The 22,111-nt window shown below is 51.5% G+C and overlaps 10 protein-coding genes across 10 annotated transcripts; 5 read left to right on the top strand and 5 right to left on the bottom strand.

Moving 5' to 3' along the window:
• Nucleotides 1-1,433: 1,433 nt before the first annotated feature.
• On the top strand, nt 1,434-3,024 carry ASPVEDRAFT_877786 (uncharacterized protein; the record flags this gene model as incomplete). Its single annotated transcript, XM_040818157.1, has 4 exons — nt 1,434-1,480; nt 1,970-2,219; nt 2,325-2,723; nt 2,862-3,024. The coding sequence occupies 4 exons, from the start codon at nt 1,434-1,436 to the stop codon at nt 2,967-2,969; spliced, it is 804 nt and encodes a 267-aa protein (XP_040673489.1). The 3' UTR covers nt 2,970-3,024.
• A 1,530-nt stretch (nt 3,025-4,554) lies between these two features.
• ASPVEDRAFT_877783 (uncharacterized protein) lies at nt 4,555-6,311 on the bottom strand (the record flags this gene model as incomplete). Its single annotated transcript, XM_040818156.1, has 6 exons — nt 4,555-5,275; nt 5,362-5,631; nt 5,685-5,823; nt 5,874-5,972; nt 6,019-6,088; nt 6,150-6,311. 6 exons carry the CDS (start codon nt 6,309-6,311, stop codon nt 4,555-4,557), a joined length of 1,461 nt encoding a protein of 486 aa, XP_040673488.1.
• A 272-nt stretch (nt 6,312-6,583) lies between these two features.
• On the top strand, nt 6,584-9,103 carry ASPVEDRAFT_155515 (uncharacterized protein). Its single transcript, XM_040808462.1, has 6 exons — nt 6,584-6,735; nt 6,789-6,886; nt 6,939-7,736; nt 7,785-7,845; nt 7,905-8,462; nt 8,565-9,103. Exons 1-6 carry the CDS (start codon nt 6,631-6,633, stop codon nt 8,664-8,666), a joined length of 1,722 nt encoding a protein of 573 aa, XP_040673487.1. The 5' UTR covers nt 6,584-6,630; the 3' UTR covers nt 8,667-9,103.
• A 423-nt stretch (nt 9,104-9,526) lies between these two features.
• On the bottom strand, nt 9,527-10,791 carry ASPVEDRAFT_373562 (uncharacterized protein). The gene is made up of 2 exons (XM_040811448.1): nt 10,371-10,791; nt 9,527-10,301 (listed from the first exon to the last, which is right to left on the bottom strand). The coding sequence occupies exons 1-2, from the start codon at nt 10,667-10,669 to the stop codon at nt 9,698-9,700; spliced, it is 903 nt and encodes a 300-aa protein (XP_040673486.1). The 5' UTR covers nt 10,670-10,791; the 3' UTR covers nt 9,527-9,697.
• A 435-nt stretch (nt 10,792-11,226) lies between these two features.
• Nucleotides 11,227-13,375, bottom strand: ASPVEDRAFT_88963 (uncharacterized protein; the record flags this gene model as incomplete). Its single annotated transcript, XM_040818463.1, has 8 exons — nt 11,227-11,908; nt 11,954-12,120; nt 12,167-12,369; nt 12,420-12,718; nt 12,766-12,930; nt 12,981-13,121; nt 13,167-13,264; nt 13,313-13,375. 8 exons carry the CDS (start codon nt 13,373-13,375, stop codon nt 11,227-11,229), a joined length of 1,818 nt encoding a protein of 605 aa, XP_040673485.1.
• Nucleotides 13,376-13,758: 383 nt separating this feature from the next.
• ASPVEDRAFT_33919 (uncharacterized protein) lies at nt 13,759-15,172 on the top strand (the record flags this gene model as incomplete). Its single annotated transcript, XM_040810800.1, has 2 exons — nt 13,759-14,780; nt 14,833-15,172. The coding sequence occupies 2 exons, from the start codon at nt 13,759-13,761 to the stop codon at nt 15,170-15,172; spliced, it is 1,362 nt and encodes a 453-aa protein (XP_040673484.1).
• Nucleotides 15,173-16,128: 956 nt separating this feature from the next.
• ASPVEDRAFT_57018 (uncharacterized protein) lies at nt 16,129-17,117 on the bottom strand (the record flags this gene model as incomplete). Its single annotated transcript, XM_040815284.1, has 5 exons — nt 16,129-16,215; nt 16,343-16,675; nt 16,728-16,781; nt 16,836-16,979; nt 17,034-17,117. 5 exons carry the CDS (start codon nt 17,115-17,117, stop codon nt 16,129-16,131), a joined length of 702 nt encoding a protein of 233 aa, XP_040673483.1.
• A 921-nt stretch (nt 17,118-18,038) lies between these two features.
• ASPVEDRAFT_33917 (uncharacterized protein) lies at nt 18,039-19,112 on the top strand (the record flags this gene model as incomplete). Its single annotated transcript, XM_040810798.1, has 1 exon — nt 18,039-19,112. One exon carries the CDS (start codon nt 18,039-18,041, stop codon nt 19,110-19,112), a length of 1,074 nt encoding a protein of 357 aa, XP_040673482.1.
• Nucleotides 19,113-19,175: 63 nt separating this feature from the next.
• On the bottom strand, nt 19,176-20,659 carry ASPVEDRAFT_877774 (RTA1 domain-containing protein; the record flags this gene model as incomplete). Its single annotated transcript, XM_040818154.1, has 4 exons — nt 19,176-20,070; nt 20,131-20,359; nt 20,423-20,445; nt 20,503-20,659. The coding sequence occupies 4 exons, from the start codon at nt 20,657-20,659 to the stop codon at nt 19,619-19,621; spliced, it is 861 nt and encodes a 286-aa protein (XP_040673481.1). The 3' UTR covers nt 19,176-19,618.
• Nucleotides 20,660-21,037: 378 nt separating this feature from the next.
• On the top strand, nt 21,038-22,030 carry ASPVEDRAFT_57015 (RTA1 domain-containing protein; the record flags this gene model as incomplete). Its single annotated transcript, XM_040815283.1, has 3 exons — nt 21,038-21,200; nt 21,264-21,506; nt 21,570-22,030. The coding sequence occupies 3 exons, from the start codon at nt 21,038-21,040 to the stop codon at nt 22,028-22,030; spliced, it is 867 nt and encodes a 288-aa protein (XP_040673480.1).
• Between the last annotated feature and the right edge of the window lie 81 nt (nt 22,031-22,111).

The raw sequence follows: 22,111 nt of genomic DNA, 5'->3' as shown, positions 1-22,111 counted from the left end.
AACCACTTACAGACTATCCATGTCCCATCTCTGTCAGCCTATATCTTCTCAAGTCATCTTGCAGGCAGGAAAGCTTAACCACTTACATCCTATCCATATCCCATCCCTGTTAGCTTATATTCTCAAGTTATCTTGCAGGCAGGAAGGATTAACCACATACAAGCTATCCATATTCCATCCCTGTCAGCCTATATTCTCAAGTCATCTTGCAGGTAGAAAGGATTAACCACTTACATCCTATCCATATCCCATCTCTATTAGCCTGTATATTCTCAAGTCAACTTGCAGGTAGGAAGGATTAACCACATACAATCTATCCATGTCCCATCTCTGTCAGCCTATATCTTCTCAAGTCATTTTGCAGGCAGGAAAGCTTAACCACTTACATCCTATCCATATCCCATCTCTGTTAGCCTATATCCTCTCAAGTCAACTTGCAGGCAGGAAGGATTAACCACATACAACCTATCCATGTCCCATCTCGGTCAGTCTATATTTTCTCAAGTCAACTTGCAGGGAGGAAGGGTTAACCACATACAAGCTATCCATATCCCATCTCTATCAGCCTATATCTTCTCAAGTTAACTTGCAGACAGGAAGGGTTAACCACATACACACTACCCCCATCTCTGTTAGCCTGTATATTCTCAAGTCATTTTGCAGGCAGGAAGGCTTAACCACATACCTCCTATCCATATCCCATCTCTGTCAGCCTATATCCTCTCAAGTCAACTTGCAGGCAGGAAGGATTAACCACATACAATCTATCCATGTCCCATCTCGGTCAGTCTATATTTTCTCAAGTCAACTTGCAGGGAGGAAGGGTTAACCACATACAAGCTATCCATATCCCATCTCTGTCAGCCTATATTCTCAAGTCATCTTGCAGGCAGGAAGGGTTAACCACATACATCCTATCCATATCCCATCTCTGTCAGCCTATATATTCTCAAGTAATCTCCTTGATAGGGAGCAAACACATACTTGTCTTTTTTCAACCCTGTTCTTATCTTGACGATTCGCTTGCACGGGTCCTGCTGCCGTAAAAGTAGCGAAGATAAATGCACAAAGAACAGTTGATACCTTCATCTTGTTGGTATTTAGTCTGGTTTTCAGGAGGGGTTCAGAAAAGTGTGGCAAATGAATCAATAATAGAATTATAGTCCGTTCATGGAAGAGAACAAGATACTAATATATATAAGAGCTTGAGACTGAATAACTATTAGTATCTGGAAATTCTGGAAGAACTGGCGGTGAACCCTTACATATTTAGTACTGATTAGACCCCCTTGCATAAAACAAGCGCGAGTTATCATATTAATCTTCAAATTTGAATCGAACATGGCAATATTCAGGAATGCTGGAAGAACTAGCGGTGAAACCTTATATATTGAGTACTGACTCAACACCCCTTATACTAGGCCTATCCCATGATGGAATGCGTCCCTATTCACTTTTCTCAACCCCTGATTAGCTCCAGGTGTATGCTCTCGCGGTCTTGGGTGCGTGCTCCTACACCATCCTTTCACCACCCTTTTCTTCCTGCTGCGTCTCTGTCTCTCTCTAGATTGGATTGGTCGGCTCCCTCCCTCCTGCCATTCCCTCCCTCTTCTGTTTTCCCCCTTTCTCTCTCTTTTCTCTCTTTCTTCGTTCTTTCCCGCGGTCGCGCGCTCTCCCGTCCGTGCCCTTGAAGTTATGTTATGCAGTGAACACGTTCCACATACACACGCGCCCACGCGTATATGTCGACATTGACGATCCCGGTGAAGGGAAGAGTTCTTCACCTCCTACATCAATATCCGGGTGGCAAAGTCGACATTCGCCGTTTGCACAGTAAACAAAGTATTCACCATCAGGTCACACAGGAAAACCTCGCTTATTGCTAGCGTTGTAATGAAAAGAGATAAATAGGCCTTACATAGCTGTGTTTAATAAAAAGACATGCACTCTTTTCACGTTGAATCTGTAGAGACTTTTCCACACTCTATAACCCTACCTACCAGGTCTGGATCTGCACGGCGCCCTGCTGCCAGTACGCGGTAACCCCCTCAACCTTGCTCACCTATCTCCGCGCCAGCCATCGCTCCCACCCAACCATGGTGACCTGTCCCCTCCGCGACGCTGCCCTGGAGGCGATGTTCCGGCAGCCGTGGGCGGATCCAGTCCGGGAGCACGGCCACCAGCCTGCCGCGGGTGACCCGCCCGTGCTAGGCCTGCTAGTCTACTAGGGCTATGGCTGCCCGCACTGCCCGTATATCGCCAGCACCATGGACTCCACAGAGAAGCACCACCGCGCGGAATATCGGGAGTAGGATGGCACATAGGGGTCAGGGCGGCTCTCAGCCACGCGTGCTAGGGCCTGGCAGCAGGCCTGCCCCGCGAATCGGGTGGTTTTTTGCCAGCGATTCTATATTACCCAGGCCGGGAGTCATTTCTTTAAGGTAACCTGCACGGCGGCGGGGGGCCCCGCGGGCCGGGGTGGAAAGATGAAACCAGTCCTTACCCCTGCGGAGCTTGTCCGCGCCCGCGTGGACCAGGCACTGCTGGCGGGGGAGGCAGCCGCGGAGGTGGAGGACGGCCAGGTCCCAGCCCTGGCCACCTATCCTACCAAGATATCTCTGTGGCTTGAGCTCACGCGCTGGCCGGAGTACCTACGGGGGCAGGACCTGACGATAGCAGCACTGCTCGGGTGCCTACCTGACTATGATACAGAGCCGCTGCTGGTTTAGTTAAGCACTAGCGTGCAGCGGCTAGTCAGCCAGGCCTACTATACTATCTAGAGTGGCTAGATTAATGAGTTTGACCAGATCTAGATTAATACCTTCTACCGCGAGCCCCACCTGTGGAACCAGATGATCTAGATCCACCTGCGGCCTATGACCTACCACCGGTACTACCAGGTATGGCAGAGCCTGGTCTGCTTTGCCTACTGGAGCAGCCGGCCTGACCAGGCTATCTGGCTCCGCTAGACTTCCGCACGACCCAATATAACCCGGACCCAACCCGGACCCAACCCGGTCCGGGTTAAAGTTAGGTGACCTAGCCTAGTGTAAGACCCTCCGCAAAGCTCTATACCTGCTCGCGAGGAGCAGGGCTGAGTCAGCCTCTGGCTTACTCAGCAAATGAGAGAATCTCTTCGCTTCATGAAGGGGGGAGATACAGAACTTCAGTGTTAATCTACTAATAATCCTTATTTCTTGAAATATACTATTCGCAACCTTTATATCTCTGTCATTAGGTGTATTACACCCTTTCACACTATTCGCAAGTCGCAATAACTCCTAAGGCCAAGGACCTTTATATAGGGCAAGTTAGTGAGATATAGCTATACTCTCCGCACTTAAAGCATTGTTTCTTAGCTAAAGGGATAAATAGTCAATTTAGAGGACTTTATAATAGACCCGGTATCAGAGACTATTTCTAATTCTGTTCTAGTATAGTAATTCTCTTTACTAACTCTTTAGTTCTCTGATTTACTATAATCATCTCCTCTAAAAGTTGATTTTATGCTTGAACTAATTCAGCGAGTAACTCTTTGTAAGACACCGAACGATGCCAAGGGTCTGGCAACTACTAAGCGATGTCAACGTTCTGGGGATTCTGGCTCGACTAATCAGATAGCTCCGTTAGAAACAGAATGAATTGCTTAAGGGTCTATAGAACCGGAATATCTAGAGGTCTTATATAGAACTCCCCTTGAGAGTGGTCTCCGGCAGCGGACTGGTGGCGGTCCTGGTGCCCAACCCCTCCAAGTCAGGTCATCAGGTAGTTGTACAGTTCTCTTTGGTAGATCCCTCCTAGTTAGGAATATGCGAGGCCTTGGTTACCTCTGCAGGATTGTAATATATCTATTCTTTGGTGGCGGTTGTCGGAGATGCTCGAGGGTCGGCAGTTGGTCAGTTAGCGGTTGCCGGTCAGTAGGCGCTCCGGCGGCGGTCCGCAGGGGTCACATGGTGGAGTCACGTTGCACGGCCTTGGCAGGTCGTGACACTATCTATTTACAATGCTAGTTTACTAGCAAATGAAAACTGCACTCTCCGCGCAGCTATTGAGAATGACAGGCAGAAAAAAGGTCGTTCCAAGCGCCAAATGACTCCTACAGAAGGTCTTTCATTTCAAGAAGCTAGGGATCTAATTTCGCTGAGAAATGAGCAATTGGAAGCAGAGGGGGGTAGTACTGGTGGAAGTGCTCTTCCAACTTTAACTATACCTAAACGTGCCCCGCCAACATGTTCTGAATGTAATATTAAGGAGCATATTAGGAGGGGTGCCCAAATCGTTAATATGATTGGTTTATTTAATTTGAATCGTTTTTGGTTGTTGTACAGTACTTTAAACTTGATCAAGTGATTCAAGCATGGATTTTGGGGGCGTATGCACGAACCGACCGGGAATTACGTTACCTCAAACCCACCGTGCCTAATCAATTCCCCAGCTAGTTGACAGGAACTTAGTATCAATTTCGGGCTTCATGCTCAATCGACCCAGCGCCTGACTCGACCTGATCCTGTCAGCCAAGTACTCTCGTACACGAGATCACGCACCTTGTCCAAGTTAGAGCGTGTACTTGAATAATGGCGACCGATCACCCATGGCATCCAGTTCATCTTGGGTATAAGTTTCATAGACCTCTTCAACACAAATCCTCTTCCTGCTCTTATTGAGAGCGGTGTAAGTAAGCTCAAGGGTCAGTGCCGAGCACACGCCCAGCGCCGCAATTCCTAGGGATACTCCGAACCCTGTGGGATATTTCGGAGCCTCGCTGTCGAAATAGATGTAGCTCCCAGGTATCCCACCCGCGTTGCCCATGGAGATCATGTATGCGATCCCCATTGCGCGCTTGGTAGGGCCAGCGAGATTGCTCACGGTCCATGCATTGCAGCCGGGGTTGATAGGATAGAGGCCAATACATGCGAGAACGACGCCAAAGTAGCAGACTGCGATGTTGTTCTTGATGTCTGCAGCTTTGGCGAACAGGATGGCAAATGCGATGAGGACGATTAGCTGTGATCCGACAATAAAGGGCATGCGCCAGTGTAGTCGGTCCGCGAAGACAGCGGCGCAGTAGGCGCTGATTGCACCCGCGATGTACGGAGGGATTGTAAGCACCTGCGCCATAGACGATGTGTATCCCATATTCGTGATGATCTGAGGCATGGTGAATTTCATGCCGTAGTTGGGGATCGTGCTGGAGAGGTAGATGAGGGACTGCAAGTACACCTGCCAGTCCGTCACAACGGCACGGAGGATCTCCCAGTCGACCCCTTCTTGGCACCTGCGTTCTTGCGCTGCGTGATGCCGACTTGGGCTTCGCGGCGGAGGCGGAGCCATTTGCGTTAATCATCGTCGAGCCAAGAAGACATCTCGGGGGAATCGATGAGGCAGAAAAGGCAGAGAACTCCAGCGAGGACAGTTGCGATGCCTTCAAGAAGGAAGATCCACCGCCAGCCCTCGTAGCCTCCGACGCCATCCATCCTCGCAATGGCAAAGGCAAGGAGTCCAGATACTGCTCCCGCAAGCGCACTGGCAGCATAGAAGAGCGCAATTCGACTCTGCATCTCATGCGGCAGGTACCAGGACGAGATTATGTACACGGCTCCAGGGAAGAATCCTGCTTCTGCCACGCCGAGCCTGTCCAGGGTTTAGCCCTGTGTATTGAAAGATTAGGCTCTCTGGGGACTCACATGAAGCGGACAGCAACGAGGCCTTCGAAGTTGTGGACGATTCCCATCAGCGTCATGACTATTCCCCAAGCCACGATGATTCCACCAATGTACATAGACGGTTTCTTGAATTTGCTAAGGATGTAGTTGCTGGGCACCTCTGACGCATGGTTAGAAGGCACCCCCCAAGGGAGATGATACAGCACTTACCAAAGATTACATAGGGCACAAAGAAGATCGATAGAACGACATTGTACTGGGTTGAACTCATGTTCAGAGTCTCAGTCAGACCCTCAATTTTCGCATTTCCTGCGTACTGTCAGTCACCACTCCCTGTCATATAGACGGCTCTTACCAATATTTGCTCGATCGATAAACGAGAAGAGATAGAGTAAGGTGAGAAGCGGAATCAGACGAATGTCAACCTAAAGCTCTTAGCAGACATCCTCACCCGCAAGGCTACTCTGGAATGGATGTCGCTTGTACCTTCCAGATGACCTTTTTCTTTCTTTCCTCGGGGAACGAATCGAGCCAAGCTGCGTCCTCTGCACTGACATTGGGATGCTGGTTTGATCGAGCTTCTTCGACATGGTCTCGCCTTTTCTTCTCGTCGTACGAGGACTTGATAGATGAAGTGTCAGCAGTCATTGTCGAGTGTATCCGAGGAAACAGTGAAGTAACGGTTGTGGAGAGATACAAAATGCTTCGCTGACCCGACTTTATAAAGCCAGGTGTGATGGATCCAGCCATCCACAGGGTCTCCCCGGACCCCACGGGGATTGAGAGCGGAGGTTGAAGCCGGATCCTAGGGCTCGGTCCAGAGTCCGCCCTTGCGGAGATGTTGCCGAGCTCGCGGGGAATTTGACCTGGAAATCCCGATCGCTTCGACTTACACCTACGTAAACCACGCGGAAGTATATCGGGTCTGTCTCCATCGCCCATATCCCAGTCCCAGCCATTGAGAACCATGTCGGACGCTTCAATAACCCCGTCCGGGAGGAGAATTCCCGATGGAGTACGCACAAAGCGGACTCGGCTAGCATGCGACCGGTGCAGGCGACGAAAGATCAAAGTACGCATTTCCTTCACGGTGGCCCTGTGCAAGCATGCCCTAATCAAGAATAGTGTGATTTGAAGCTCCCAGAATGCTCAGCCTGTGTGCGAGCTGCAACCGCCTGCCAGCGTACTGAACGCGTACGCCATGGCGGCAGACATTCACAGGGGTAATTACTCGACTCCCCTAATGTCATTTATCAGGGCTCTAATATTCGTCAGTTACCTAGAAACCCTCGAGGCCGAAGTCGACCAACTTGAGATGCTGGCTCATGGCATCAATCTGCCTAATCCAACCAGTGACGCCCTAAGTCCCTTCATCCTGTCCACCTCTGGTGGTAGTGCAAGCACTCCCGGCACAGCGACGGGAACCTTTGACTGGAGTACATTGGGTGAATTGGGAGCTGACACTAGCCACCCACAACTCGCCTATGATATTGTCTCCATGATACGCGCGGCTGCTGCTGTCGAGAACAGCCACCCGTACCATTCCCGCCATCCAAGCCGTCTTTTGCTTGATACTGAGAAGGTCCCTATCAGGATCCCAATTACACCCGCCACACAGCCGTACCTCAACACGTACTTTGAACAGGTTAACTATGCGCTCCCTTTCTTAGATGAAGGCGCCATTCGCAATGAATTTCACAAGACTGTGTCTACGTCTGGGTCACGCGGCTGCCTGTCTCCTCGTCTGCTCATGGCCCTCGCTCTTGGCGCTCGTCTTTCGTCTCTGGCGGACCATGTAACCAATTATCACTCAGTTGGTTTCTATCTAACGACGATGGAGTCACTTTCCTTCTCGAACAACGCATCTGAAAGCCTTGAAATGGTCCAGCTACTCTTGCTATTGACTCTATACTCCATGTTCACTACAAGCGGGGGTAGTACCTGGCATTTCATGGGCCTGGCTCTACAAACTTGCGTCAAGCTAGGCTTTCATCAGGACTCCAGACGTCTATTCCATGACGCAGTTAGCGAACAGGAAAGCGCAGTATTCTGGTCCGCCTATATACTGGACAGGTACACCTCTCTGCCAAATTCGCAATGAAATGCTAAGCAGCGGTGTAGATGCCTTTCAATAGCGCTAGGCAGGCCATTTGGATTATCAGACTTTGATATTACAGTTCCTGTGAGCGATCCACTATCATCGGTCTTCCTGTCGATATATATCCGACTGACTCCCACAAGCCGCTTCCATCAACCACAAACTCGAGTCTACCGCTCCTCTTGCGTCTAGCATTACTGACATCCAAGTTGCACATAGCAGAAGACCCCGCCACAGAGCTTGGAAAACTACAGGAGATCCAAACTCTCAGCGCGCAGGCTGCACAAGACTCCACCTTCATAACAGCCCATCTAGCGAACAACCTGCTCATCTTTTCCCTGGGTCCTCCCTACCTGAAACTGGACTTATCCACCATTGACAGCATTCTGATACAGGCCCACTCACACATAGACTACGTCTATCGCGCCTCGCTGTCAAGCACACCCTTACCCTGGCCACTGGGATACTCCGCATTCCATGCGTTCACGTTGAGCGTTCTCGGCCACAGCTTCAAGCCTATATCCGTCTCCATCCCGCTACCTTTGGCCGGCCAATCAGCTACTGCGGGGACTATAGGTCCATCCGAGACGGAAATGAGTGTAGCCTCATTGCGTGCGCTCTCCCAACAGTTCCCTAGCATGGCAGACCTTGCGGATATCGCGAGCCATTTGGGTGGAGAAGGAACCTGGGAGGCTAACCGGGTATGTTATTCCTGTCCCATTGTGCCCTCACCTAGTCTCGCCCTCACGCTATTTCGTACATCGCTGAATTATCTTTCCAATCAATTAACGGTGTATGAGTAGGTCCTTAAGCGTCTCCAGGGCGTACCTCGCGCCGCGACACGAAAGCTTGTGCATTCTGTTGTACTTCTGAGGAATATGGAAGACGGTGTTGGTGTGTTCTAAGTTGCTTCTTAACCACAGATACAGGCTTGGACGTATGTAGCATTACTCGGTAGTTCTCCGGCCTGCAGGCTTTAGGCTAAGGGCACGAGTCATTTGGCGATTCAACGTTCTGGCCCCTTGGACCTCCAAATTTACTCCAATTTCGGAGCTCGGACTTAATGACTGCAAAAAGCTAGTCTATAGGTCGGCGGAGACAGCTCGCATCGAGCTCCAGCTTCCCTCCGCCGCCATGCAGTGCCACCTTTCTGCCTTTGAGACCGCATGGATTAGTTTGCATTGTCACACGATGAGGAACAGCTCATGATAGAAAACAGTGTACAGAATCTCAGAAAGCATAATCATCATTTATACAAGATACCATCAGATATGGCGTTCTATTGGTGTAGACCATGAGACCTAGGACGCGATGCGAGGGTTAGAGCTTTGAAGAGTTGGACGCGTTGGCTGCGTCGTTCAAGACTGAGAACTGCATCAAGAGAGAGAGGGTTAATGGGATTTTTCAGGCTGATGCGGGGATCATGGCTTGATGGTTTGGAGGACTGTGAAATGTTTGATTTCGGCACGATGAGATACATTCTACCATACTACGGAGTCATCGCCCGCATATCGACGGCCCGTTCTGGTTTCGATACAGGATACATTTGGGGGAAAAAAAGGCACCCTATGAAGGAACTGACATCAGTGACATAGTCATGGTATTAGGTAACATGGTGCCCCTGCGAAGCAGGTTGCTGGTCTTCAAACTCTTTTGCTGTCGAATTCTATGCCGTGATATGTCATGCGGTGAAATTTGATGATCATTTGTACGGAGTACAGAAACGCCAGGGCAAACTAGCCGGAAACTAAACAATTTGTTCGTTTGTAGGGACGGATAAAGTAAAGGCAGGCAAAGCGGCTAGAATAAGAGAGGAGTATTGTCTGATCCAGCTGAATATACACCATGTTCATTAAACAGAAGTCGCGAATAACAAGCGTAATAGCCACAGAGAAACTCGCATACGGAGTTATATCTATCGGACCGCCCCACCCCCCTACAGCAAGAAATCTCCATTCGTCCTCTTCAGCATGTTAGTATAATACGGCTGAAAATTCAACCAACCGGGATACCTCGCTCCCGACCGCTCAGCAGTATAAAGCGCAGTCTCATGATCCACATACTTGGGTTGCTCCTGCCCGCCCGAGCGAACCGCGGCATCAATCGCCAACTGAGCCTGGCAGCACTTCTCAAAGCACAGGAACCAGTACGCCGCCTCGTCAATGGTCTCACCGACGGAGAGCAATCCATGGTTCTGCAGGATACACACTTTATCCTGAAGTCGCAGTGTCGAAGCGATGGCCTTCCCTTCCTCGGAGGAGAGGGCAACGCCGCCATAGGCCTTGTTAACGGAATGCGAGTCGTAGAAGCGGAGGGAGTCCTGCATTAGCGGGGGCAAGGGTTTACCGAAGACGGAATAGGCCTTTCCGTAGACGGTGTGTGCGTGGCAGACCGCGTTTATGTGTGGGTGTGCTTTGTGGATTTCCGAGTGGATGGCGAAGCCTGCGGCGTTGACGGCATGTTGGCCCTCGATAACTTGAGCGTTTTCGTCGACGCAAACGAGGTCGGATACTTTGATGTCGGCGAAATGGATGGCATATCTGTACAGGACTCATTGCGTTAGTTCACCGTTGCTTCTCCGAGGAAGAAGGAAGCGAGGATGCACGTACGGGTTAATCCAAAAGCGATCAGGATGGATAGGGTCGCGCAGCGACATATGACCCGCCACACCCTCGTCGAAGCCCTGATCTGCGAAGACACGGAACGCACAAGCGAGGTGTTCCTTGCAGTACTTCTGTTCCTCCCCCTTCGTCTTGAACTCGGGGATTGTCGGAAGGATGGCTTTGCCGTTCTTGTTCTGCGTGCCAACCGCCATGGCTTTCACGTCCGTCCCCTTTTTCGCGAAGATGGTGGAACGGGAATCATTGTCGATACCGTTGGCAATGTCTTGGGCGAAAGCTGGCGCCATTGTCGAGGTTCAATAGGGCTTGGTAAGGCTGGCAAACTGTAGGTGATGGTGGAGTCGAAGAAGTCGTTCCCCAGGATTTGATGCAAGTCATCTCGGGATTTATGTACAGCCCTTCGTCCATTGAAGGGCAATGACCCCGGAAAATAATCCGTTATTGCAATGTGAGGTTTGTCGAGACTTCCGTCAATAGTGCGGACACATCCATGGCTTTCATGCTGGAGACGGCGCTGGGCCTCGGTGGAAGATGGACGAGGATTTTCTGTGGAGAAGAACGGGCATAGGCTCCGGACATAAGACAGCGAAAGAAGTGGAAATTGCCCCTGGGACGGAGTGTTGGTCCCTCGTACCCTCGGATCGATCTCCGCAGGCTGCCGGGTCGATCTCCGCTCGACGAGCACGTAGGATCACCTCGGGTGAAATGACTCGGTGCTCGACTCCACTCTGGATCTTGCGAGTTGAGCAAACGGAGAGCGTAGATTACGGAGACACAGGCTGATCCATTACTTGGTACAGCTTGTTCGACTGACGGGACAGCCACGTACAAGTTTCACGTTGAGCTATAAATCTTGATAGTATATGTCGTTAATATCAAGCATAGGCTCTTCACAATTCATAATGGCTTCCCAATTGACCTTGCTCCAGTCAATGCTGTCAGACAAATTTAGCAAATCATTTGGCTGGTTTGGGCAATCATTGCTGCTTCCGGGTATTTCCCACTGGTCGCCGGATAGAGACGGTAAGGTGATAGACTGACTCGGCGGTTCAACCGTAGTTTGTGCGGCCTGCACTATGTCAGAGATCTTTGTGCTCAGTGCCTTGAAGATCTCAAGATGCTTCTTGACTGTCGTCCATGTCTCTGCTATCAAAGAGAGGATCTCAATGCATCCCGAGCATGCGAGCAGCATTGTATTTCGGTGTTCTTCCCATGACTGTCGCTCCTCGCCAGATGAGTCGTAGATTGCAAGGCCGCAGTACAAGGCCGTAAAACTTGCTGACATGACATCATGCACGCACGTCCAGTTCAATACCAGCTTTTCGCTCGCGTGAAGGCTCTTGTACGATTGTATCACTCCTGTCGCTGCCTGGAGGCATTTGTCTGTATTGTGTGTTCCTGCGCTATGGCGCTCTGGGGATGCCCGAAATTGCATTACAAGGCATCGGAAGACACTCAGGCGCTCACGGAAGTAGTTGAGGTCCCTCCACTCCACAGTTTCATACACGTTCGTCGAACCCGGTACACTAGGGAAAGAATCCCTCCAAATGTCCAGATTAGATAGGATCTACGTCGCTAGCGAGCTGCTGGGAGCGCGGTAGAGCTGGGTTCGTATTCGAGATGTGATTTTGCGGAGGCCGATTTGGCGCAGCTGGAATGATACCTCTGAGTATCCCCTCGCATGCTGTTCGCTCGTAGTTCCAGATTCAATTAGGTCGTCATCTGCGTCAATGGGGAGCTTTTCTCACGTTAGTGCACATTCTACGATATCAGAGACAACATACCTCGATATCAATATCCCTGTCCTCGATTGCCACCGGTCGCCCGGTGAGAGATGCTATATGCCGGTCACTGATGTAACAAGCCCAGAAAAGCCTTCGGCGCATCTGCTCCTCCAGAAGGTCAAAGCGTCCCCTGGCCTTGAGATGGTAGTCGTTTTCGATGCAAATTCGCATGGCCATGCGGGTCAAATCCCACTTGTTGCCCACTTCATGTTATTAAAAAAGGTACCAATATATGAATGATGAAGAGACTGACTGCCAATATCATGCTGAATGGAAAACAGAATAATGAGCATGATGGCCTGGATTTGGCCGAATCCTGGCAGGCTTAGGATTGGGGTTGCGTAGCCCATTGCTGTGACATAGTAGTCAATGGGAGCAACTGAATGTATTCCCTTCCTCCAAAGCGGAATAGCCCCGATCGCAAACACCATATACATGCGGAAGAGGATCTCTTTGCTGCATGGTGGTGTGCTTTGCGAGTACATTGACTTTAAGTCGTCATACACGGTTGAACGTCTAAGGACCGGATGGAGAACGTGTAAGCCTCTCAGGCTAGACAACTAGTCAGCTAGACACGCGATCATCAGGGCAAGTCATACTACGACTCCACAAGCTCACGTCCGGCTGATGATGGAGGCAGCGGCGCCCGGGAAGCCTTAATGCCCGTAAGCATTTGTTGCTCCTCTGCAACTTCCTGTCCCACGTCGATCAAGCATGAGGCAGCGGCTCTTGCAGATACAGCTGCCTCTACCAGTTTCGCGACACTGGCCAAGTTAGCCGTCTTGTAACCAAGGTGCATCAATAGGTAACCGACCTTATGACACTCCCTACACCATGAAACGTAGATGGACCCGTCACTTGCGCCGCAGGGTTAGATCTGGCCGTGGGCGAGTCGGCAGATTCACCCAGTGTGGCTCGCAGATTCCGGGCGCGTTCTCCTAGATTCTCTACGTATCTGGGAACTCAGTCAGCGAACCACATCGCCCTATGAGACACTTACTCTCTATCAAATTCTCGTTTCGAGACCGGGTCTACGAGAATGCATGGCACTGCTGCTTTCTTGCAGTTCTGGCACGTTTTCGGAGTACTGTCATCACACTGAGGATCGTTAGCAGAGATCTCGGTGACGGATTGTCGGGCATATACCTTGAGTTTCTTCAACCGACATCGCTTACAAGCAATGGGCAATCTCCTGTCTACCTTGGACATCCTTTCAGCCTGCGACGTGAGTGCAGAAGTGCGGAGGAAGGGTGTGGAGAAGGAGGGATCTGGGGAAGGCGCTGACTAATACCCTTTGTCGTCCTTGCTAACTTGTATTGTGATTGGAGATGTATGGAGGTAGAAATTGTGGATAGGCAAACAATACAAACACGCCTCAATCTATTACTACATAATTTATGCATGTTTATAGGTAATAGTTATGTATACTAGCGCTTACCTGAAACTTTTATTGTTGCAGTTTTGTTCTAATAGTCTGCCGTACCATGGACCAATCGCAGGAGATATCACACTGCGCTAATGTTATTCTAGATTAGAGCTGTCTGCGATAAGTTCTCGCGTCAGCAGAACCTCAGCTGCATTCCCACCACGCAATGGACACCCTAAAAGGCTGGCAGTTCGAGGACAGCGATCGATCCTCGTGGGATATTGTCTGGACATGTCTGACTACCATCTTCGCCTGTACATGGACTATCCTGCACCAAAACGTACCCACGCGGTATGCCTCGGAGAACCTGGTAACTGCTTCCAAGCTCTTGTCGTGGGCTATAACCTTCCTGGCCCCCGAGGCGCTCTTCCTTATAGCTCTGGACGAGTTATGGGGCGCATGGTCGATGGCCAGGCGCTGCAATGCGGCCCAAGGGAGCACTGGTAGCAGCGACTCTGTGACAGGAGAGCCCATGTCATGGCTATATAACCGAACCAAGCCGCTGTCTGAAGCCCACGCTATTAACAACATGGATCTGTACCCTCTCCCCGCGCGTTGGACGGTTGCGCACTGCTTCTGTGTCCAAATGAACGGGGTGACTCTGGAGACAGAGGATGGATGGATCTACTATGTGAGGAAAGACCAGATTGTCGCCTTTGTTGAGGCAGGTATTATCAGGAGTCCTGACTTCACCGACCGAGACATCACCGACCGAGCGAAATCAGATGCCTTTGCGAAGGCGTTTACCGTTTTACAGAGTACCTGGGTCACCGTGAACATCGTCGCTCGCGCTGGGTATAACCTCCCTATCACCCCACTGGAGTTCTCGACGCTGGCATATATCGCCTGTGCCCTGATGACCTACGCCTGCTGGTGGAAAAAGCCCCAGGGCATGGCCGTTCCCATCACATTATACCTGCGATGCACTCGCGCTGGCCTACCGCTGCAGATTCAAAACCTTACTGATGTATTTCCGAAGCGATGGGAGCACCGTCGTGTGTTCTCACGCAGCCGTGTCAGTACCGCATTCCGGCGCTTAGGGACAGAGCTCCAGACTGGTTTTATGGCCGAGCCCGCCGAGGGAGGCATAAGAAGAGGATATTCGGGACATACAGTGAAGGAAGAGTCCCTTGGGAACACGATGATCGCCTTATCAGGGCTTGTTTTCTGCGGAATTCATGTTGCTGCGTAAGTAGAACCACTAGCCCTGGCAGTCGCCACTGCTAACGCTTGATGGCAGGTGGAATTTCCCATTTCCAACGCATGCTGAAGCTATCGCCTGGCGGGTATTTGCACTCACTGGGCTTGGATCGGTGGTTGTGATGTATCTAGTCGGTCAAGTACCACCCACTCTGACATGGCTCCGCGATAAAGGAGTTACTTTGCCCCGCTGGGCCCAAGGATTAAGTGACCGGGAAGATGGGTTCACCGCAGGGGAAATATTCTTGTCTTTCTTTTCCCTGTTATTATATATCCTGGCTCGCCTGGGACTGGTGGGGTTAACACTGTCTTCGTTGCGAGCGCTGCCTGCTAGTGCCTATACTGCAGTGGTCTGGCTGGATTCCATTCCGCATATATAATCAATTAAAGTTAGACATCTGAAATAACTAAACCCCGTTTAGTCTCTTTCTTGCGCTGGTTTCAGCAACAGACCCTGAAGATTGGCTCTCTTCAGCCCCCTATGGACAGGGTTAGGTTCGTCTGCATCAGACATCCACGGAGGCCCTAGTCGTCATCAGACTCCAGGTATACGGAACTGCAATCTTGGTCTTCGGGAGAACAACTCAATAACTACCGAATCTTGGTTAATAATCCAGCACAGCCTGCACGATAATCCACATTTGGAGTAGAGTTAAGTAAGAACTATATGCATCCATCCTGCGGCACTTGGTAGTGGTGGCCGAACCTGGTGTCTACTACGTAAATAGCCAAAACCCCCGACAGCGCTGTTGAAGGGCTGTCTCTCACAACATATGTGCAATGACACCCAGAGACAAGGAATTGAACAAAAAACTGCTAACAAACTGCCAGCTCATACCTCCTACTCAGCGTCATCGCTATGCGCACTGAAGAACCGAAACCGAGGACACATCAACATTATGCATCGCAGCTGGAAACTTGCAGGACGACGGCCTCGCACATGAGCAATGGTGCCCATAGAAGCAACTTGCATCCCGACAACGTGAACCAAAATTACACGCCTCCTGCCTAACATAATGCCGGTAGGCCAAGACCTCCCCTGGCGTCAAGGGCCCATGGGAATAGCCGCAAGGGCTAGTACACGTTCTCCCCTGTAAATGATGCTTTCGACAATATCTCATTCTTGCAGGGCCGACTTTGTGATCCCAACTCCGTACTGCTTCTGCGGGCGTAGGAAGTAGCTCAGAGTCCAGCCGTTGGTCCGCCGCGTTGATGTATACTGAGTTTGCGGGCAAATCCTCGGGCTTTCTTGAAACAACGCTTCGGGGTGATATGGGGTGGGGAGTCACCCATGGGCTTCCTCGTGGTGGGCCTCCACCTTGAACGTCCTCCGCACTCAAGGCTCGATGTGTGTGAGGCGGCGAGTTGCGAGTATACACTGGTTCACTTCGAAAAATCGTCTCCAGCCGCATGGAGCGGAAGCCTGCAAGACCAGCAAACTCTCTTCCTGTCTCAAAGGGGTGAAGCAGAGTCACTCGGTCTGCAGCAGTGGTCTGATGCCTCTCCAATAGACGAACGTACCCGTTGTCGTGGCATGCTCCGAAGATAACATGACGGCAGGTAGGGTTTGTAATGAATTGCTGAAAGACACCTTTGATCTTCTCGTCCGCACGGTCTTTGCCACTACCGACCAACACAAAGTCGGAGGCATCATGGGCCTGCGAGAACCCCTTCGCAAAACTGGACAGCGAACCGGCAGACTTTATAAGTTTTGCCTTGACCAATATTTGGGCAAGCCCATCAGCGTTGGCGAATGCCTTGATCATGACCGGCACATTCGCCAACTCTGGGTGTGAGTTCTTCAGATGCTCCTTCACAGCAGCTTCCAGATGTAAAGCGGCATTCCGACCGCCGTCTATATCCTTATAATAGTCTTCCTTGAACTGGGACATGGTGAGGGCTCGTTTTGTGATCCTTTGTAGAGAAAGTACCTACAATATAGCCATCGGCGTCGGCGTCAATCAAAACCAACACGAACGAGCTGCGCTCCTGGATCCCTTGTCATCAGCCTATTTTCGGTGAAGATCAGGGAGGAAGACAAACCACAGCCTCCTGCAACTCCCTAAGTTGACTCCTCAGCGACTTCGCCTCTTCCTGGGTTTGTCTGGCCGCAACACGCTCTCTCTGAAGGTCGTTGGAGATATCGCGAAACTCCCTGTTCAGCTTTGTAAACTTATCGGAAAAGGCCTGGGCTCAGAAATTAGTGATAGAGATAGAGCATCCTTTTCAAGTATTCCTCACCTTCAACTCCTCAACCTTCGTCTGCTCAGCATTCTGAGTCTGCGAGACCCAGCCTGAAAACTGCTCCGCAACGTCGACCGCCATCTTCGCTCTTCTTAGACTCGTAAACCTCCGCAAAGTTGATTTTGCTGACCTGAGATCTGTTTTGCCTTCCTAATAAGCAGACACATCGACTGACCCCACCACCCGGTTGGGAAAGCCCCCGAGCAGGGATGCTTGACTCACTCTGAGTTGGCTTTCCCCGGATGGTACCACGACGAGCGCTTGGATTCCAATCAGACAGGTTGGCTTGCGAGTCATGGCGAGGCTGCAGATCAGGGGACGACAGAACCAGTGAGAGTCATCACTTGTTGCCTCATCGATGCACGGATGCTCCAATCTTTGACTACCACGACAGCGGGTAGTACACCAGGCTGCCCCAGATCCTCCTATATGCTATGGAATCAAAGGAATTCGCATCACTGTGTCTGTCTCCGCTCCAGGGTTAGTGATCTGGTCGATATGCGAGCTGGCGCAATGTGAATGAGAAGCTGCTGAACTCTCCGTTGAATCACCTATCTTTTCCCATCGGGTGGAGGCAAACCCAACGATGTTGAGAAGCCTGTTTTTGCTGATTGGGAACGCGAGCAGGTGTTTCCCTGGGTCTGAAAACAGTGCCATCTGTGGGTAGTGGCCACTCTAAGTTTGTTCATAACTACCATTCCACTGTAGCGTGCTTTGTCAGGCTATTGCCCTCGTCAACTGCATTGACAAACCATGCAATGGAGTGCACACTGCTTAAAAATACAGGGGCTGGCAAGGCTATATCCACGCCCTATCATTACCCGTGCAGCTTCCAAATATATTTGTATTTACTTGATGGTTTAGTTACATGCATCTAATTCCCGATCAGTCACTACGCTGCTAGCAAACTGGCCCCCAAAATGGTCCTCCACTCCGAGTGCACCTGAGTAATGTCGAGTCAAGAAGCCAACTCCGTCTCTCTCACCATCTCATACTTCCACCATGTTGCTTAGGCTCCCCACCGAGATCCTGTGCCTACTGGCCGACTTCATCGACAACATCGAGACCTTCACCAACGCCGCTGCCACCTGTCGTCGGCTGCGAGATGCCTTGTACGCAGCGCCGCCGCAGACAATCCTGCGCCTTGCGGCCGCGTCAGCCCCCACGTTCTTCTCTCCCCATCCCCATTTCCTCGTCCTCGCAACCGCCCGCACAGCCAGCAACTGGGCACTGGGGGATGCCGATCGCGTCGACGAGCTGCGAAGTGCCCTACAGGGCGGGATCGATGGTTTCTACCACTTCTGTCTGCGCCACTCAGGGTTGACACTGGCAGATATCCGGCGCACCCACCGGGCTCGCTTCTCGATCATCAACCCCCTGTCCGACAAAATTGACAAGATGGCCGGTCGGCAGTGGTACAGCACGCCTCGCTTCTGGGACGGCGGTGTCAGCGAGGCCTATACCCTTGAGACCGAGGCCGACCGCGCCACTTTCCAGCTTCTTATCTATAGCGAGATGTTCGCGAGCACGATGGAGGCCTTTCTCGAGCCAGAAAGGGGCCTCCCCTTGCATGACCTGACCACTCGACTGACCTATATCACATATTGCATCCCCGACTGGGGCTGTCGGAGCTATTCGGGGTTCGACGTGCTTCCCACCGGCCCGTACGCGGACGGAGACGCATCAGAAGCTGATCAAGTGGCATTTCATCATATCCTCTCATGCTGGAGGTGGGGGTGCTTGTGGGGGGATGCCATTCGGACTCTCCTTTTTGAGAACCCGGCGTCGTTTCCGCAACGCAGACGCGACGATGAGGAGGACGGGCGGCAGAAGCTGCTGCGTGATGCGCTTCAGGTGCAAGGCCTCGAAGGGATGCAGTTGGTGACTTTGCCCAAGGATCAGATCTCTCCTGCTGCCTTGGAGCGGGCCATGGCTATCAAGGCGAGGGTTCTTCAAGTGCCACATCTGCCGGCCGTCACAACCTTTGGGACGCGAAGGAATATCACTGTGGCCAGCCATGCGCCTGATCCTGCAAAGGAGGTGCGAGTGTGTTGTGGTTCATTCTGGGGGATGTAGCCCAGGCCAGCGTGTACGCAACGGAGCTGGCAGGAATCGACACGGCCCTAGAGCCACGGGATCCCGAGCCCGGTGGCTATCAAAATGTTTTCCGACTCCCAGGCAGGGATCCCGGCCAGTACCCCCTTAGATAGATCTACCAACACGCCGGGGACCTACAGAAATTAGGGACCAATCTAATAATTCAATGGGTGCCCGCGCATGTTGGTTTGGAAGAAAACGAGGAGGCGGGTTGTGAAGCAAAGTTGGCAGCGTTGCAAGGCCTGAATCAAAACCATCATGACGCATAGAACATCCAGCAGTTCTCCCTACGCCCGTTGACCTAATGAAAGATATGTACACTACCTGACAGCGAATGGACATCCCATGTGCCGAATTTGACATCAACAAGAAGTGGGAGATTTTCAATGCCTGGTTTGTGCGCCAGAAGCACATGGATGTGAGAATCCATCACAATATACATCGAATATATAGGCCGGGTATGCTGGAGAGACCTGATCCCCTGCTCAATAAGCCAGCCTCTCCCCCATAGCAGGAACAATCCATATAACCCCCCGAACGACCTTATTCCCAGGGTTAATAATCGTATTAATCTCACTCGGATGCACCCACGCAAACACGGCCATGGTCAGCGCCATTAGCAGTGCATCAAAGATATACAGGTAAGCCTCATGCGACACCAGATACCCATCATTTCCTTGGGCATATTCCACGAGGCGGAACGCGCACCGGACAAATATGAGAAGACTGCCTGCATATAGCGCGTGGATGTGCCTCTCCCATGGCGGCTGGGTATGTAGAAGCTTGCGGGAGAGCCCCTTCCTCATACGAAGATGGAATCGTACGCTAGTATACATGAAGACGGAGAAGAAGATGAGCTGCACGACGAGGCCAGCGATGATGATGTTCTCGCCTGTTGTGACGGCTGACAGGGTGCCGGATGTCATTATGCCCCCGCCTGTTTGATGGCAACGGAAAGCAAGTTAGCGGAGGAATCCACATGTGGCTTTGTACGTACCAGCTCCCTGCATGATGAATGAAATGATATCGCCTAGCAGGAAGATCTTGGTCAACCACTTCCGGCGGATCCAGCAGTATGCCTCGCCGTCGGTGGCGAGGACTATTCTCCCAAGGGCCATGTAGATGCTTGCGGCGTAGAGGGTCGGCGCAATCAGGAGGAGTAGTGTTTGGAGGATATAAGGACCGAGGCTGAAAAAGGGACGTTCTTCGGTGCCAGACATGGCTCGCTAGGGGTTGTGCTGCCAGTCAGTTGTTATCCGGCACAGGGATACGGTGATGGGTGAACGTACTCCGATATATCCAATCCATTCCACTGGCACCATAGATTAGCTTTGTATGCATAGTATGGCTGCTGTATAGAAGAACGCACGATGGCCACCGACAACAAAGGGGATAAAGAACCATGTCCTGGTCGGGATCATCTGGTATGTATGGACGCCGGATCCCAGGATGAAGAGAATAACAAAGAAAACAGCGGCCCCGACCGAGGGGTCATAGCGGTAGAGTTGAAAGTCCACGGCTGACATGCTGCACGGAAGAAGAGAGGAGAAGAAGCAGGTGTTTATCTCTGGAAACAAGCTGTCTCGAGTCTGGATTGTTCATATTTATAAAAATCCTATCCACGGGAGACTATAATAAGAACCAACGTATCCCACAAAAGCAGGTGCCTGACTAGCGCCAAACCCGAGACCCAGAGCGTGGTACCTGGTTGTGGTTGTTCCACTCTGCGCAAAGCGTACTCGTAGTCGTGTCCGCGCTCGTGTTCGTTTCGACCCGAAGCGGTAATCCAGCGTTCCCTGGTAGACGGCGATGAAATTTAACATAACGAGCGGTTGGCTATAATTAAAACAATGCCCCCCAGTCTAATCTTCAGCTAAATTTTGCAACGAAAACCCTTGTGCAAAATGGCCGATGCAAACATCGACTTCAAGCTCTACAGATACACCCCATCGCAGGCCGCAGCAGGGCTCTTCGTGGCCTTGTTTTCCCTCACAACACTCTACCATGCCTATCAGATAGGAAAGGCACGAGCATGGTACTTCACCGCATTTTTGCTGGGGGGAGTCTGTACGTGAACAAGTGGCCGCTTTCATGGACACACTCCAACCAAAAGACTAACGCTACACACAGTCCAGATAATCGGCTACATCTGCCGTGTAATAGCGCACAGCAACAAGGAGTCGATCCCAGTTTACAGCATTCAGGCCATCCTGATTCTGCTTGCCCCGCCGCTCTACGCCGCGTCGATTTACATGGTGCTCGGCCGACTGATCACCTTTTTGCGCGCAGAGCACCTGAGCGTGGTTTCCGTACGGTGGATGACCAAGATATTCGTGATCGGAGACGTCATTGGCTTTCTCTGCCAGGCTGCAGGTTTGTACATCCGCACCCAGAGCACACAGGGGAAGCAGCTAACCAGAGTGCGCTCCCCCCTAGGTGGCGGAATCATGTCCAGCGGGACCATCGAGAACTACGAGCTCGGCGAAGATGTTACAGTGGCCGGCCTCGCAGTCCAGCTGACCTTTTTCAGCGTCTTCATGGTAACATGTGGGATCTTCCACCGGCGTATTCGCAACAATCCGACCGAGCAGGCGAGTGCACTTGCGGCTTGTCTTCGCTCAAAGACAGCCCGGACATGGGAGACCGTGCTATATGGACTCTACACTGCGAGTATTCTGATCCTGGTCCGCTCGATCTTCCGCCTTGTTGAATATGTGCAAGGGAACGCCGGCTATCTGATCAGCCACGAGGTGTTTATGTATGTCTTTGACGCGGCGCTGATGTGGCTCACGATGGTGGCTATGAATGCTGCCCATCCGTCGATGATTCTCACGGGCTCGCAGAAGGACAGGAATGCGGAGATGCAGGAGATTGGCCCAGAGGAAGGGCTGGTTTAGGGCGACTTGTACATAGACATGCTAGAGTGGTCCGGAGATATGCCGGACCCAGTCTTGGCTGGGAAGTGGGCCAATGACGTT

This window comes from Aspergillus versicolor, assembly GCF_001890125.1.
Source record: "Aspergillus versicolor CBS 583.65 unplaced genomic scaffold ASPVEscaffold_13, whole genome shotgun sequence".
In the NCBI taxonomy this organism is placed as follows: Eukaryota; Fungi; Ascomycota; class Eurotiomycetes; order Eurotiales; family Aspergillaceae; genus Aspergillus; species Aspergillus versicolor.
The sequence above is the reverse complement of the archived record's forward strand: the minus strand, read 5'-3'. Positions and strand labels throughout refer to the sequence as shown.

What these genes read in the sequence shown, in the direction of transcription:
- ASPVEDRAFT_155515 (XM_040808462.1), top strand. Translation starts at nt 6,631, where the DNA reads ATGTCGGACGCTTCAATAACCCCGTCCGGGAGGAGAATTCCCGATGGA. An exon ending in TCCGCCTATATACTGGACAG is followed by an intron (nt 7,737 to 7,784) that starts GTACACCTCTCT and finishes GCAGCGGTGTAG; the next exon opens with ATGCCTTTCAATAGCGCTAG. An exon ending in ACTTTGATATTACAGTTCCT is followed by an intron (nt 7,846 to 7,904) that starts GTGAGCGATCCA and finishes GACTCCCACAAG; the next exon opens with CCGCTTCCATCAACCACAAA.
- ASPVEDRAFT_373562 (XM_040811448.1), bottom strand. Translation starts at nt 10,669, where the DNA reads ATGGCGCCAGCTTTCGCCCAAGACATTGCCAACGGTATCGACAATGAT. An exon ending in GATCGCTTTTGGATTAACCC is followed by an intron (nt 10,302 to 10,370) that starts GTACGTGCATCC and finishes AGTCCTGTACAG; the next exon opens with ATATGCCATCCATTTCGCCG.